Consider the following 16,423-nt stretch of genomic DNA (forward strand, 5'->3'; position numbering starts at 1 on the left):
AGATCGTGTATCAGAAAATCTATGTTAAGATTTGTGTATGACTTGCTCATGGTATCATACACAAGAATATTAAAGATATTTTGTACACGTGCAACGAAACAGTGTCTGATGTATTTCTTGCAACAGTAACTTACAGTAGGTACTTACGCATCACTTGCTCAAGAACTGATCAAGGCCTAGGCCAACTTTGCGCCTTGGGCAGGTCTTGAACAAGCCATGCACAACTATTTCCTCCCGAACTGAGCATGAATCTCTTGTGTAAGACTTGCACTAAGCTTGCAATTCAAATCTGGTCAAAAGTATCTGGCAGATGCTATCCACAGTAGGGTGACCCAAACAATCTGATTAGGTTTTTCTTTCGAATCTTCATGAAAATTTGTTGGTTGAAGATGTTTTAAGAAGCTTCTTCAAAAATCCACTCGATAATTTGCAAAATTATGCAAATGTCCCTTAATTCACCATTTTTAAATGTTTTTTTGTATAAAATTTCTTATTTCAAACAAATTTTATTCAACAAAAAAAAATAGTGGTGTTTTATAGAGGATAATTGAAATTATTTAAATTTTGCTTTGATTTCCTGTGCGATGATTGGTTGTCGAGTAATGAATTTTCACAATCAATAATTTTTGTTTCGAATACTCATATATCAGAATGAATAAGTATCGTACAAATCTTTTAAACTTTCCAAGTTAAAGAGAAGGAATCAAACTCAAAGAGTTTTCGGGTGACGGTGCTACAAAAATGTAATCAAGGCCATAAACTTTCTGAAAATAACGAAAATTTCTGAAAAATGTTTTTTCTATCGTATTCTTATGAATGGTGCTTAAAAATTATTAGTACTAAAAATATTTGAACTCAACACCTTAAAAGTAAAAATTTATGCTCCAATTTGATTTCTTTTTCCGGCAATCAATTTTTGCCAAGTAACAGACGATTGAAAATCATCAAAAAATTTAGTAACATTTGTCGTAACATTATGGATATGCTAACCATAATACCATGGTAATTAATATTTTTCTTATTGTTTGGTAACCCATTAAAACTGGAATTAGCAAGAAATTTCACCTCAGAGTCTATTTCTTATAGAAAAATTTGCAGTTTGAAGAAAAAATTAATTTTTTTTTGTCACAGATGATTACTTTTTTTTTCAAATACGGCTGAAGAAAATAACAAATTAGTTTTCTTCAAATTCCTAATGTTTATAATGAAAAATAATGATGTTAGTAATTACAAAATAATCAATCGTATGAACTTTCTAATCAATGCTCCGGTAGCTGAATAATTTTCGGTAAAAAAATTTTTTACATATGTGAATACGATCAACTTCATTAAATTAACGATTGAGAAATTTTTATCTTTGACATAAATGGGTAATTAATGTATTTAGCACGAAATTATTCAAGCATATTAATCAGATTTGTTAAGGAAGATAAAAAGAGGTATAAATAGCCAATAACTCGATAAGGAAATCATTAAATTCACGGTAACTCAGATCTTCGCTGGCTATTATCTAAGTAAGTAGTAAAATATAGTAAAAATGAATTTAAAAAATAATTGTTAATATTTTGATGAAAGTAATGAAATTTATTTGTTTATAAATTATAGGAGAAAAATATAAAAATGCGTTTGGCATTTCTACTTTTGGCTTTGGCGGTCATTGCTGTTTATGATTCCGCAACTACTGTAGTACCTGACTGCGTTGGCAGTATGGTAAGCGGCGGTAGCAGCGGTGGAAGCAATAGCGGAAGCAGCAGTGGAAGCAATAGCGGAAGCAGCAGTGGAAGCATTAGCGGAAGCAGCAGTGGAAGCAATAGCGGAAGCAGCAGTGGAAGCAATAGTGGAAGCAGCAGTGGAAGCAATAGTGGAAGCAATAGTGGAAGCAGCAGTGGAAGCATTAGCGGAAGCAGCAGTGAAAGCAATAGCGGAAGCAGCAGTGGAAGCAATAGCGTAAGCAGCAGTGGAAGCAATAGCGGAAGCAGCAGTGGAAGCAATAGTGGAAGCAGCAGTGGAAGCATTAGCAGAAGCAGTAGTGGAAGCAATAGCGGAAGCAGCAGTGGAAGCAATAGCGTAAGCAGCAGTGGAAGCAATAGCGGAAGTAGCAGTGGAAGCAATAGTGGAAGCAGCAGTGGAAGCATTAGCGAAAGCGGCAGTGGAAGCAATAGCGGAAGCAGCAGTGGAAGCAATAGCGGAAGCAGCAGTGGAAGCATTAGCGGAAGCAGCAGTGAAAGCAATAGCGGAAGCAGCAGTGGAAGCAATAGCGTAAGCAGCAGTGGAAGCAATAGCGGAAGCAGCAGTGGAAGCAATAGCGGAAGCAGCAGTGGAAGCAATAGTGGAAGCATTAGCGGAAGCAGTAGTGGAAGCAATAGCGGAACCAGCAGTGGAAGCAATAGCGGAAGCAGCAGTGGAAGCAATAGCGGAAGCAGCAGTGGAAGCAATAGCGGAAGCAGCAGTGGAAGCAATAGCGGAAGCAGTAGTGGAAGCAGCGGCGGAAGCAGCGGTGGAAGCAGTGGTGAAAGCAGCTGCGGTAGCAGCGGTGGAAGCAGTAGTGGAAGCAGCGGCAGTAGTGGAAGCAGCGGAAGTAGTGGAAGTAGCGGCAGTACCGGAAGTAGTGGAAGCAACAGTGGAAGCAGCAGTGGAAGCAATAGCGGAAGCAGCAGTGGAAGTAATAGCGGAAGCAGCAGTGGAAGCAATAGCGGAAGCAGCAGTGGAAGCAATAGCGGAAGCAGCAGTGGAAGCAATAGCGGTAGCAGCAGTGGAAGCAGCAGTGGAAGCAATAGCGGAAGCAGCAGTGGAAGCAATAGCGGAAGCAGCAGTGGAAGCAATAGTGGAAGCAATAGTGGAAGCAGCAGTGGAAGCATTAGCGGAAGCAGCAGTGAAAGCAATAGCGGAACCAGCAGTGGAAGCAATAGCGGAAGCAGCAGTGGAAGCAATAGTGGAAGCATTAGCGGAAGCAGCAGTGGAAGCAATAGCGGAACCAGCAGTGGAAGCAATAGCGGAACCAGCAGTGGAAGCAATAGCGGAACCAGCAGTAGAAGCAATAGCGGAAGCAGCAGTGGAAGCAATAGCGGAACCAGCAGTGGAAGCAATAGCGGAAGCAGCAGTGGAAGCAATAGCGGAACCAGCAGTGGAAGTAATAGCGGAACCAGCAGTGGAAGCAATAGCGGAAGCAGCAGTGGAAGCAATAGCGGAAGCAGCAGTGGAAGCAATAGCGGAAGCAGTGGTGGAAGCAGTGGTGGAAGCAGCTGCGGTAGCAGCGGTGGAAGCAGTGGCGGAAGCAGCGGCAGTAGTGGAAGCAGCGGAAGTAGTGGAAGTAGCGGCAGTAGCGGAAGTAGTGGAAGCAACAGTGGAAGCAGCAGTGGAAGCAATAGTGGAAGCATTAGCGGAAGCAGCAGTGGAAGCAATAGCGGAAGCAGCAGTGGAAGCAATAGCGGAAGCAGCAGTGGAAGCAATAGCGGAAGCAGCAGTGGAAGCAATAGTGGAAGCAATAGTGGAAGCAGCAGTGGAAGCATTAGCGGAAGCAGCAGTGAAAGCAATAGCGGAACCAGCAGTGGAAGCAATAGCGGAAGCAGCAGTGGAAGCAATAGTGGAAGCATTAGCGGAAGCAGCAGTGGAAGCAATAGCGGAACCAGCAGTGGAAGCAATAGCGGAAGCAGCAGTGGAAGCAATAGCGGAACCAGCAGTGGAAGCAATAGCGGAAGCAGCAGTGGAAGCAATAGCGGAAGCAGCAGTGGAAGCAATAGCGGAACCAGCAGTGGAAGCAATAGCGGAAGCAATAGTGGAAGCATTAGCGGAAGCAGCAGTGGAAGCAATAGCGGAACCAGCAGTGGAAGCAATAGCGGAAGCAGCAGTGGAAGCAATAGTGGAAGCAGCAGTGGAAGCATTAGCGGAAGCAGCAGTGGAAGCAATAGCGGAAGCAGCAGTGGAAGCAATAGTGGAAGCAGCAGTGGAAGCAATAGCGGAAGCAGTGGTGGAAGCAGCGGCGGTAGCAGCGGCAGCAGTGGCAGTAGTGGAAGCAGCGGCAGCAGTGGAAGCAGCAGCAATAGTGGCAGTAGTAGCAGCAGTGAAAGTAGCAGTGGAAGTAGCAGCAATACTGGTGGCTCTACAGGAGGTGGAAAAGGTTGTGGCTGTTCTCCAACATGTGCCTAAAAGATCTTCAAGATTTCCATTTTATAAATACGAACGCACCAGTATCGATGGTTAGTTATTATTTTTCCATTCTATGTTGAATTGAAAACCCAACGGCCTATCAGAGACCACTTCCTGATTACTGTATGCATTTCTAACAGAAATATTCAAATTTGGTCACATAAATGCATAAGGTGTTCATGTATTAGCCTCTGATTGGCTACTGGGTTCGTAGCTTATAGAAATATATTATCATTTTTTTTTTTAATTTCTAATCGGTAAATATGATCTATTTTGAACAGCATTCTGTGATTTCTTTCCAATATAAGCTGACGAAAAATTATGGCACGCAATAGAAGAATATCGATTTTTTCAAGAGATTAATTCAATGAGTTTCAATTTTCTAGCATTATACTTATCTGTTAATTCACTCTGAGTAATAATTTCTTCACAGTAAAATAAAATTATAAACTTTGTCTCATTTCAATTCGTTTATGTTCAATAAAAATAATATTGTGTATAAACTCATTATTATTGATGAATTGCTCACTATTAATAATAATTAAGAACAATTTTTTACTTCAAATATGAATGTCAACAAAGCAATGCATATTTCAAGATCTGGCTGAATCAGCAAAGTCGGTAATGTTCTTGAAGAATTAAAATTTTTCATTGTGAATTCAAAAAAAATATTGTATGTTATCAATCTGAAAAGTGTCGAATCTGATATTAGTGAATCCCAAATTTTATTTATGGCTATGTTGCGTCAATTAAAAAGTGACTTTTTCATTACTCTTACTGCAATAGGGCATGCAATTCTTCTACTATTCTGTTGTTATACAGTTCATTCTGGATATAACCCATAATGTTATTAATCGCTTACCAGTGTTCTGGCGTAATATGCAGAAATACAAAGCACCCGAGTCTAAAAATTAAACTTACATTTAACTTATGTTAACTTATAGAACTTACATGAACTTACATAAGTTCAATGAACTTGAATCAAACTTAAATGACTTACTGGGTTTGATTATAACTTAAATCGATTTAAATAAAAATATTGACTTAATTTCAAATTAACTATAATAACATTAACTCAAAGTGAACTTGGATGTACTCCCAAGTCAAAATTCGAATCGTAAGTCGGACGTTGAAATTGTCATCAAGTTTAATGTTATAAACGTTGGACAAAATTAATTACCTTCAGCTTTTCCCGGAGGGGGGGGGGTTAAGTAGGTTGAACAATAAAAATGCTCCCGTTTTTGCACTATCCGCCTTACGAAAAAAACGGCTTACATTTTGACCCTTTATAAATTCTCGTCGGAATTAAATATCGGAAAAAATACCAATGGTGGGAGATTCGTAACGATGTTGGGAATATTTGTTTTAAAGTTCAAGTCTGTAAACTAGATAGAGCAAAAACGCGAGTATTATTATTTTTTGACCCACTGAAACCCCTCTCGGAGTTAGTTATAAAAAAAAAATACCGATGGTGTGGGTTTCGTAAGATAGATGGGAATATTTGTACCAAAGTTCAAGTGTGTAAGCGAGATAGTGCAAAAATACGAGTATTCTCATTTTTGACCTCACTGAAACCCCCCTTGGAGTTAGTTGCCGGAAAAAATACCGATGGCGAGGAATTTGTAAGATTGTTGGGAAAATTTGTGATAAAGTTCAAGTCTGTAAGCCACATAGTGCAACAACGCAACTACTTTTATCGTTCAGCACACTTAAATTTCCCACGGAAAAGACGGAGGTAATTAATTTTGTCCACTTTTTTAACATTGAACTTGATGACGATTTAATCGTCCGACTTACGGGTCAAATTTTGACTCGAGAGTGTGTCCAAGTTCATTTTGAGTTAATTTTATTCCAGGTAAGTTATAATTAACTCATTATTTTTATTTAAGTCGAATCAAGTTATAATTAAGCCTTATAAATCATTCAAGTTTGATTCATAAAACTTATAGAACTTACATAAGCTTAATGAACTTAAATCAAAGTTCATTAAGTTTATGAAAGTTCTATAAGTAAACGTAAGTTAAATGTAAGTTCAATATTTCGAATCGGGCAATGACAAATTTTCCGATGAAGAACATTGGTCTGTCAACCCTGTGGGCCAGCCCTAAAACTTCTTGCTTTTTTCGAGCTCAAGAAGCTCGAAAAATTGTCGTCTATATATTTTCGAGCTCTCCGAGCTCGTAAATACTATTGTGTGCCTATGTTAAAAAAAAAAATCGGTCTGTCGGTTGACCCTGTAGGCCAGCCCTAAAACTACCCGCCTATTTCGAGCTCCTGGAGCTCGAAAAATTGTTGTAGATACATTTTTGAGCTCTGCGAGCTCGCAAATTTTTTTTATGCCTTTGTTTTTGAAAAAAAAAAAAAACGTTTTTTACCATTTTTTCTCAACCGATATCTCTCGAACGAATAAACCAATTGAGACGTTCAAGGTGGCAGTCGACTCGTTTTATTGAGTTCCACAACTGATCAAATTTTGAAATTGATTCATCAAGTCGTTTTTGAGAAATTTTCAAAATACTCAAAAATTTATTTTTTTTAATTCATTCGACAACGGTTTCTCTTGAAGGATTGACCGATTTTGATGTTTGAGGTGGCATTCGACGCGGCTTATGAAGCTTCAGAGCCCAGTTGATTATGGAATCAATCCATCGAGAACATAAAAAGTTATCCAAAAAAAAAGTTGGTTTTTGGAATATCTCTGAACAAGCCGTACCAATCAAGTTTAATTTTCTATCAGCTTTAAGATATTCGCAATTAAGCTGCGTCGAATGACACCTTAATGATCAAAATCGGTTCATACGCTCCAAAGTTATAGATATTTTCATACGTACGTACATACATACATACACTCGGACATCATCGTGAAATTAGTCAGGATAGCTTCCTAGAAGCTCAAAACGTCAAGATCTCTCAGAAATTCGATTTTCGAAAATCAGACTGAAACCCATAACTCCCCGAATTTTTAAAAATTTTTAATTTTTTTAGCGGACAGTTAAAAAGGCCATTCGGCTGCCGAAACAGAAGTGCATCTCTCATTATTTGAACTTTTCAAAAAAACATTAATAACAAAATAAATTTTTTTCTGACATTCTCGAAGTTGCGCAAAATAATTATAGTTGAAATTTCTACCATGATGGATCTAAATGTCACACTTAAAATCAGTCATAAACACTGTCAATAATAGAAACAATTCCATTTCATGAGTAGTAAGACAAGAAATTTAATTGATCTAGCCACATATATAGGCATGAAAATTAAAGTTTATTCATAGAGCTTTCAGATGAACTTTATAAAAAGATGATAAGTTATAACATCAAAAAAATATCGAAGAACGAATAAGTAAAAATATGAATTTTTGACATTTTGAAAATTTTAGAATGCTATAACTTCGAAACTAATCGACCGATTGAGCTCACTTTCCAACTCGGTCAAGATAGTCACCCACAGAATACGTATGCAAAGTTTCGAAGCAATCGATCCAAAACTGTGGTGATAACGAAAGTGACAACCTGCATAAATTTATTTTTTATAATATTTTGTAAATTTTCAAAACTATTTATCTATTAGAATAAGTGGTCAAATCAGTGAGCTGCATAATAAAATTTGACAAAAAATGGAAAACTTATTCAGTAGCTCTGACTTATGTGTATTATTTAGATTACCTTAGATTAATATAGTTTGTTCTTGAGTCCTTGTGTGATTTACGCGAATAACTAAATATGAATCACTTATGGTCATAAGTTAAAATATATGACATGACGTAAAAAAGTTGAGAACTCCATATAAGGTCATATATGACCATAAATGATTAATATATGACCATATATAATTCATGCATGGTCATATATGCCCCGTAGAATGTATCTAGGTTTACATGACAATAAAAAAAGTCAATATTTCAATGTTTGGGTACCCGAGCCAGAATTAAAACAGTAGTTTAAGTCTTCAAAGCCTCAGTTCTTTTGATGTTGGACTTGCCGCTGAATGTAATCTATTACTCAAATCCTCGATATTCTAAAAGTAGCGTATAGAGGAGTAAATCACCTTTTTTACAAGGTATTTAACCCTTCATGGTCTACCATATATTTTAAAATGCTATTCAAGTCCTCAATACCCTAAACGACGCTCATGGAGAACTTAATCACCTTTATAAAGAGATGTTTTAACCCTCCAAGGCCTACCATAATTTTAGTCTGTAACTTTGAACCAGCTCGATTCATTAGCAAGACATTATTGTTAGAATAATATCTGCGTTCTAAATACATAAAGATATTTTCAACTGATCATGAGCATCCAAATAGCAGTGCGGCAATGGTTGTGCTTCATATTTGTTAGGTCCTGGTTTCGAATCCCGGCAGCAGCAGATTATTTTTCAGCAGTTTTTTTAAATTCCTTTGGCAGTTTCCAGACAAATTACCGCAAATCACCACAACTACAAATTTTACCATAAATTGCAGCATTTAGGTAAAAAAATACGACAAGGACCTGGGACGAGAAGAATACCGAATCGGCCCCAGAAAGAAATCGGGCTCATAACTTCAGGAAATATTCGTACCCATGAAGTACTTCGATAGAGCAAGTTTCAGATTTTTATCTACTACCACGTCTGAAAAAATCGAAAAATACTGAAAATTAGTAATGATTGTTATTCTCTGCGTCTTGCTAATCGAATGATATAATAACCGGATATGTTTTAGGATATGATGGTAGCGTTTTGGGAAAAAAAAGAAGAGTCATATTTGTCCGTAGGATCCTAAAAAAACACGAGGTTTTATTCTTAATTTTGATTTTTAAGTGTGTTACGACAATTGTAAAAATATGAAATTTTTTTTTTTGACTCCCCATTCATTTTTCGACGAAATTATGAGCTTGGGAATTTTTTTTTAAGGGTACCACATATCGAAAAAATATAAAAATCGATTCTATGCGCAAAAATCGATTTTTTTTTTTCATGATTAACTTTTAAAATTATAAAATACAAAGCTTTTGGGAATATTGTACTGGTAAAAACAACGGAATAAATTCAAAATGATCATATAAAAGTAATTGTTTACATATAATAAACTATATTTATTATTATAATCTTTATTTCTAACTTTGATAATTAAATCTGTATCAAATACTATTGTTTACATAATTCAACTAGTTTTCAGATAATTTAAACTTTCCCACTGAACCGTCAGTATATTTAGAAACCATGAGATGGCTCTGTAATTCGAAATTGGTAACACTGTTTATTGTTTTCATGAAAATCCACTATTTTTGCCGATAACCTCGAAATTACGTACTGTTGACATTCTAATTAAAAAGTGGTCCTGCCTTTATTTGCATTCAATAGTTCATTTTATCTGGTTATATTCTTATTTAAATGAAAATATGTCGACACCTAGAGCGAATAATTCAGAGTGTTGCATTTGTTCAAAATTCATTAAAAAAACGAGAGGAACTCTAAAACATACACAATCTGATGAAGATGTTGAAGATATTTCAACGATTGACCATCTAATTGTAGTTGGTGATATTTTATGTTTTAATTGTCGTTCCAAAAAATACAAGAATTCGAGACTTGATGAGGATCAGGATACAGCTTTGGAGAATGAATTACCTTCAGATTCGAGTGAATTATTAGGAATAACTGAATCAAACCTATCAACGATAACTTTTTCTCAGTCAAGTACTGATGATCCATTATTCAATTTAGAGTTTGTATGTGATAATGATACAGAAGAATGTATTGAAGTATATGTATTGTATATATTGTTGTATATGTTCTATTACAAACTGGAATATGGTAGTTGTTCCTCAATATGCCCGTATGCAATGCTTTATTAAAAAAAGAATTTTAATTCCGGATGAAAATTGATGTTGCTGCGATCATCTCATAAAAAAGCGCTTCTATGTTAAAGAATTGAATTTATTAAGAGTTTATTCAAATTGAAGTTTTTTAAAATCGTCAGAATTAACTAAAATGCTGAAAAGCTAGGCTGTTAAATGTGACTCTACGTTGATTCATAAAATGGATGATTTTCGTATGCCTATTAAACAACTTTACATATTTACTGGGTTAAAACGTGAAAACATATTCGAATTGGGGGATTTATTAACTACGGGATTTATTGTTAACAGATTAATATATTTTTTCATAGTTTACAATTAGATATTAATATTGACGTTATTGAATAAAGAACAATTACTTTCATATGAGCGATCTGAATTTACTTCGTTGTTTTTACCAGTACAATATTTGCATAAGCTTTGTGTTTTATCATTTTAGAAGTTAATCATGAAAAAAAATCGATTTTTGCGCAAGAAATCGATTTTTATATTTTTTTAATACGTGGTGCCCTTGAAAAAAATTTCCCAAGCTTATAATTTCGTCGGAAAATGAATGGAGAATCCAAAAAAAAATTTTCATATTTTTACGATTATCGTAACACGCTTAAAAATCAAAATTAAGAATAAAACCTCGTGTTTTTTTAGGATCTTACGGGCAAATATGACTCTTATTTTTTTTCCCAAAACGCTACCATCATACCCCAAAACATATCCGGTTATTATATCATTCGATTAGCAAGACGCAGAGAATAATAATCTTTACTAATTTTCAGTATTTTTCGATTTATTCAGACGTGGTAGTAGATAAAAATCTGAAATTTGCTCTATCGAAGTATTTCATGGGTACAAATATTTCCTGTAGTTCTGAGCCCGATTTCTTCCTGGGGCCGATTCGTTATTCTTATCGTTCAAGGGCCTCTGTGGCAATATCTCTATTTTAGGGAAAATTGCAGCAATACTGCAATATTTTGTTGTAAATTATTGCAATTTTAGATGTTTAGAAAAATTAACGCAACTTGCTGTCAATACGCCATTACAGTAAAAATGCGGTAAATACTAAAATACTGAAATACGAAATATTAAAATGGCGCGAAAGTCTGCGTGTGGGGTACGACGCACTAGAATATTTTTTCAATATACTAAATAAACAATTTTACTTCTAAAATTTTCACACAAGCTACACATTGATACATGTAATATCGGGTATATATAGTAAGGTTAACAGTAATTCGGTAATATTAAGTTTTATGTAAAATATAATTGTTACAAGAAATGATTTTCTTCATACAACTATCCGCGTGAGTTAAGACTTAGGAACTAACTTATTTTTCCTTTTTTCAAAGGTAGAGACCCAAATTTGTCCCTTATGGGACCACCGTCCATCCTTATCTAACTTACACACTAATTGCAAGAGTAATAAGACGACAGATGGTGAAGGATTAAACAATTTACAAAAATCTTGAGTGCCAAAAACATGACCTGGGTTTTATTACTCTAGCATCGCAGGGTCTTATTTTCAAAACTCTAAGTCTAAAATAAAATAAAATACTTTAACTAAAAAAAATATAAGGCTGAGAGAAAAAAAAAAAGAAAAACACTTATACACATGCATACCACGACATTCCCGATACTACATTCGGCCATCCTGGTTAACATCTGACCCCAGATGTCGCTTGTTGTCCTTTACATCACTTTTAGAGTCACTTTCATTTAAATCATAAGAATTCGAATCAGTGTCTTGGTCATCATCAGCCCATGGTTTTAAATGATCAGCTGAAGTTGTTGTTTGTCTTAGAACGTCATGCTCTCCTACTTTAGCCATTACATATCGATCATTTCGCAAGACTCGAACTATTCGATAAGGGCCAAAGTATTTAGGGTGTACCTTTAAACCTGGACCAAATTGCGTACGTTTTATTGCCACTAGATCATCTTCTTTGTAATTAGTAGCTTCTTTTCTCTTCCCATTATATGTTTGCAAATTATCTTCTTGAATTTTTTTAATTTTTTCTTTCGCATTTTTCCGTATTTCGTCACGTTGTTCTTCAAACATTTTTAACCATTCTTCTTCGATAATTGTACATATTTCGGGATCGTTTTTTAAGTGCATGTTTGCCCCAAATAACAGCTTAAATGGTGGTTGTCCAGTACTACTATGAGGTGTTGCATTTAAATATTTTTGTACGGTATTTAAATGCTTATACCATTCCTCAGGTTTTGGAGCTGACAACTTTGTCAATAAAGGAATAATGGTGCGATTAACTCTCTCTACCTGACCATTGCTTCTAGGGACCCCTGTTGTAATCTTAATATGCTGGATACCTTCTTCTTTGCAATACTCGGCAAATGCGTTCGAAGTAAACGCAGTTCCTCTATCGGAAATAATCCGTCTTGGGTTTCCAAAAACTGTTGATTGCTTATGTAATCGATCTAATACTCCTGCAGTATCGGTAGAACGCGTCGCATACAACCATACAAACTTTGAAAACGCATCAATCACAACAAATACATGACAATATGATTTTTGGTTGATGGTATTGGGCCTAAATGATCTACATGATGTGTCAAGTGGGATATTCCCTTTATCAATCACATTCAACATACCTTCTTGCTTACCATACTTTCTTTCAGCTAAAATACAGTCAACACAATTTCTAACGACCTTTTCAACCTTTTCACGCATACCTTTAAACCAAAAATCTTTTTTAACTAATGTTTCAGTTTGTATAACACCAAAGTGACCGCGCTCATGAGCCCGCCTGACTACCTGAGTTTGCATACACTTCGGTACAACTAGTAAAGGTTCATCGTTTATAATTTTATACAACAAATTATTCTTTATCTCGTATCCATCCATACTGCCATCATGCACTGATTTACATAATTGTTTCAAATGTTCATCTTTATTCTGTGCTCTTTTTAGTTTAGTTAAAATAGTCTCATCACACTCATTCAGTAGCAATACACAAGGTAATGGGTTCCTACTTAGAGCATCGACATGAGACATTTGTCTGCCTGGTCTATGTACAATAGTATATTGGAATTCTTCTAATAATAAAACCCATCTGGCCACTCGTACACAAAGATCTTTTTTATTCATGGTCATTTGAAACGCTTGGCAATCCGTAACTATTGTGAACGAAATACTTAGTAAATAGACTCTAAACTTTTTCAATGCTTTTATGATAGCAAGGATTTCAAGCTCATAACTTGTATACCTCTCTTCGGCAATTGTCGTCTTGCTGCTAGCAAAATATACAGGATGAAACTTGCCGTCGTCTACATCTAACTGCATCAGGATTACCCCATAGCCGAATCGTGAAGCATCTGTATGCAACTCAGTTTCAGCGCCTGGCCGGTACAACTTTAAAACAGGACCACTACATAACATGGATTTCAATTTATTAAATGCTTCCATTTCATTGTATCCAAAATTGAATTTAACATTTGATTTCAACAAATTTGTTAGAAGTCGAGCAATTAAAGAATATTTAGGAATGAATTTCCTAAAGTACCCCGTGAGCCCTAAAAAACTTTGTACATCTTTTACATTCTTGGGTTTTGGAAAATTGACCACTGCTTTGGTTTTATGGTCAGACGGTTTTACAGTCCCTTTTTCTACAATATGCCCTAAGTACTCTATTCTGTCTTGTAATAATTGACATTTTCCCCAGTTTATTATCAAGCCATATTGACTAGCAACATTCAAAATTTCTTTTAATCTCGAAATTGCTCCTTTCTGATTTATGGCAAGGACTATTAAATCATCCATATACGTCAGAACAACTCGTCTAGCTATAAGATCCTTAAAAACTGCATTTATAAATTTTTGAAATACCGATGGTGAATTACACAAGCCAAAAGGTACTCTTAAAAATTCATATTGACCTGTAGGGGTCACAAACGATGTATACTTTTGACTATCTTTTTCTATTGGGACATGGAAAAATCCATTCTTTAAATCTATTGTACTAAAAACCTTTGCATCTTGGAGTAAATCCAATTGATCCTCAACCAACGGTAGTGGATATCTATCTTTAATAACTTTTTATTCAAAGCCCTAAAATCCACACATACGCGAGTTGAACCATTTTTCTTTTTAACAAGAACTATCGGACTAGCGTACTCAGAATCAGATGGTTTAGCTATCCCTTCTTCTATCAACTCCTTCACTATTTTGTCAACTTCCTCTCGCTCATGCGGAGGTAATCGTCGCGGTCGCGAATAAACAGGTATATCATCTTTTAAAATCAGCTTCATAGTTACAACTACTTCTCGCGTCTTATCAGGCTTGTAATTCATTACGATGTTTTCGACCTCTTTACGATCATCAACATTTTTTATTTGTGATAAATCTATATCTAACGCGTCAATTTTTTCAATGGCATTAATTTGAAAGATATCGGGTACATCGGTGCAACCATTTACTAGTTTTGAAATTTTTACACTACCTGCATTAATGTTCAGATCTATTTGATTTAGAAAATCAATACCTATAAGAACCGCGTGCTTTAAAATTGTACCTGAGACGACATGAAATTTGATATTAGAACTAACCCCGTCTATTATTACGTCAGTTACAAATTCGTCAATCGTTTCATTACCAGAGGACCCAATACCATCAAACTTAACATTATTCTTAATTAATCTAGGTGAACCTATTTTAATATACTCATCACTACGCATTAGAGTTAAGTCGCTGTCTGTATCTATCAGCGCCATAAGTTGAATCTCGTTGATTGAAACTTCCTTCAAATGCTTATTTCTGCTTGGCTGTGAAAAGATGTTGGTCTCCTTTTGACCAGCTTTCGATGATCCATTGGGACACTTTGCAGCAATATGCCCATGCTCATGGCATTTGAAACACTTAACTCCTTTGTCTTTTGATGGACAAGCATCATTTAAATGGTCTTTCGCACCACAAATAAAACAACGTTTCACTTTTCTGTCACTATCAAAAGCTTTTTTCTTCTTATCGTCCTTATGTCCTTGACTTTTATAATTTTTAAATTTAGCTTCGCTACGTTTCATGGATTCATATTGTGACATTTTTTCTTTTAGTTGACGTATATTCTTTGCACCATAGAGTATTGATTTATTACTTGATTCACCAGAGATTCCGTCAATAATATATTGAATCACTGAACGAATATCAACATCCGCTTGATTAGCAATATCTAGCATTTTGTATATATACGCCTGGTAGCTCTCATCTGGTTTCTTTTTTCTTTGAGCTAACTCGCGATGAACTTGATAGCCATCGACCGATTCTTCGAACTCTTCTTTTAATGCTTTCTTTAGTTTCATCCATGTCTTGCTACATTTTTCATAACGGACAAATAATTTTGCAGATCCTTCCAGTAAACGTTTAGCGTACGTTACTTTCTGAATATCCGCCCACTTACACGTTTCAGCTATTTCTTCAAAATCATCTAACCACCTTTTTACGTTGACATGATCATCACCACTAAACTTTTCCATAGATTCTTCAACATCTCTGAATGTAAGCAGTGGGTGTTTGTAATCATCTCTGCAACGAGTAGTTCGTCTTCGTCGTGCAGGAGCAGCATCTTCCTCGGTATCATCACTATTTCTTGCATCTCTATCGTCATCCTCTTCATCTTCGTTATCATCTGGATACTCTTTATCATCCACACGGTTTTCTCGCCGCGAATCTCCTTGCGAATTGTTATTCGACTGATTGAGCACCATACGAAGCCGCTCTTTCAACACTGGCTTGGTTCCTGCAATAGGAAGTCCTAACTCGCCTAATCTTTGTCTTAACTCCTCTACATTAAGCGCATTAACATCAATTGCTTGATCAGCCATTTTGTATTAAAGTCTTTTTATTTTGCAGCAAATAATATTATCAACTTTTACGGCTCTTCTAACCACAACTTATAATCTTATCGCTCAAAACGTCTTCAACTGAACTTAACACTGAACACTGATCACAAGCAATGCTGGCACAACTAGCACCAATTTTTAAATAACTCTCACTTAATATGTATGAATCGCGATTAACTGATGTACTATATCCCGGCTGAGCCCCCAAAAATATGTAATATCGGGTATATATAGTAAGGTTAACAGTAATTCGGTAATATTAAGTTTTATTTAAAATATAATTGTTACAAGAGATGATTTTCTTCATACAACTATCCGCGTGAGTTAAGACTTAGAAACTAACTTATTTTTCCTTTTTTCAAAGGTCGAGACCCTAACTTGTCCCTTCTGGGACCATCGTCCATCCTTATCTAACTTACACACTAATTGCAAGAGTAATAAAACGACAGATGGTGAAGGATTAAACAATTTACAAAAATCTTGAGTGCCAAAAACATGACCTGGGTTTTATTACTCTAGCATCGCAGGGTCTTATTTTCAAAACTCCAAGTCTAAAATAAAATAAAATACTTTAACTAAAAAAAATATAAGGCTG

The 16,423-nt window shown here is 35.7% G+C and overlaps 2 protein-coding genes across 2 annotated transcripts; one reads left to right on the forward strand and one right to left on the reverse strand.

Moving 5' to 3' along the window:
* Positions 1-1,620: 1,620 nt before the first annotated feature.
* LOC106693703 (uncharacterized transmembrane protein DDB_G0289901-like) lies at positions 1,621-4,563 on the forward strand. The gene is made up of 2 exons (XM_014442589.2): positions 1,621-4,196; positions 4,428-4,563. The coding sequence occupies exon 1, from the start codon at positions 1,621-1,623 to the stop codon at positions 4,144-4,146; it is 2,526 nt and encodes an 841-aa protein (XP_014298075.2). The 3' UTR covers positions 4,147-4,196; positions 4,428-4,563.
* A 9,381-nt stretch (positions 4,564-13,944) lies between these two features.
* Positions 13,945-15,810, reverse strand: LOC128668871 (uncharacterized). The gene has a single exon (XM_053742681.1). The coding sequence runs from the start codon at positions 15,808-15,810 to the stop codon at positions 13,945-13,947; it is 1,866 nt and encodes a 621-aa protein (XP_053598656.1).
* Positions 15,811-16,423: the final 613 nt, after the last annotated feature.

This window comes from Microplitis demolitor, chromosome 10, assembly GCF_026212275.2.
Source record: "Microplitis demolitor isolate Queensland-Clemson2020A chromosome 10, iyMicDemo2.1a, whole genome shotgun sequence".
Classification (NCBI taxonomy): domain Eukaryota; kingdom Metazoa; phylum Arthropoda; class Insecta; order Hymenoptera; family Braconidae; genus Microplitis; species Microplitis demolitor.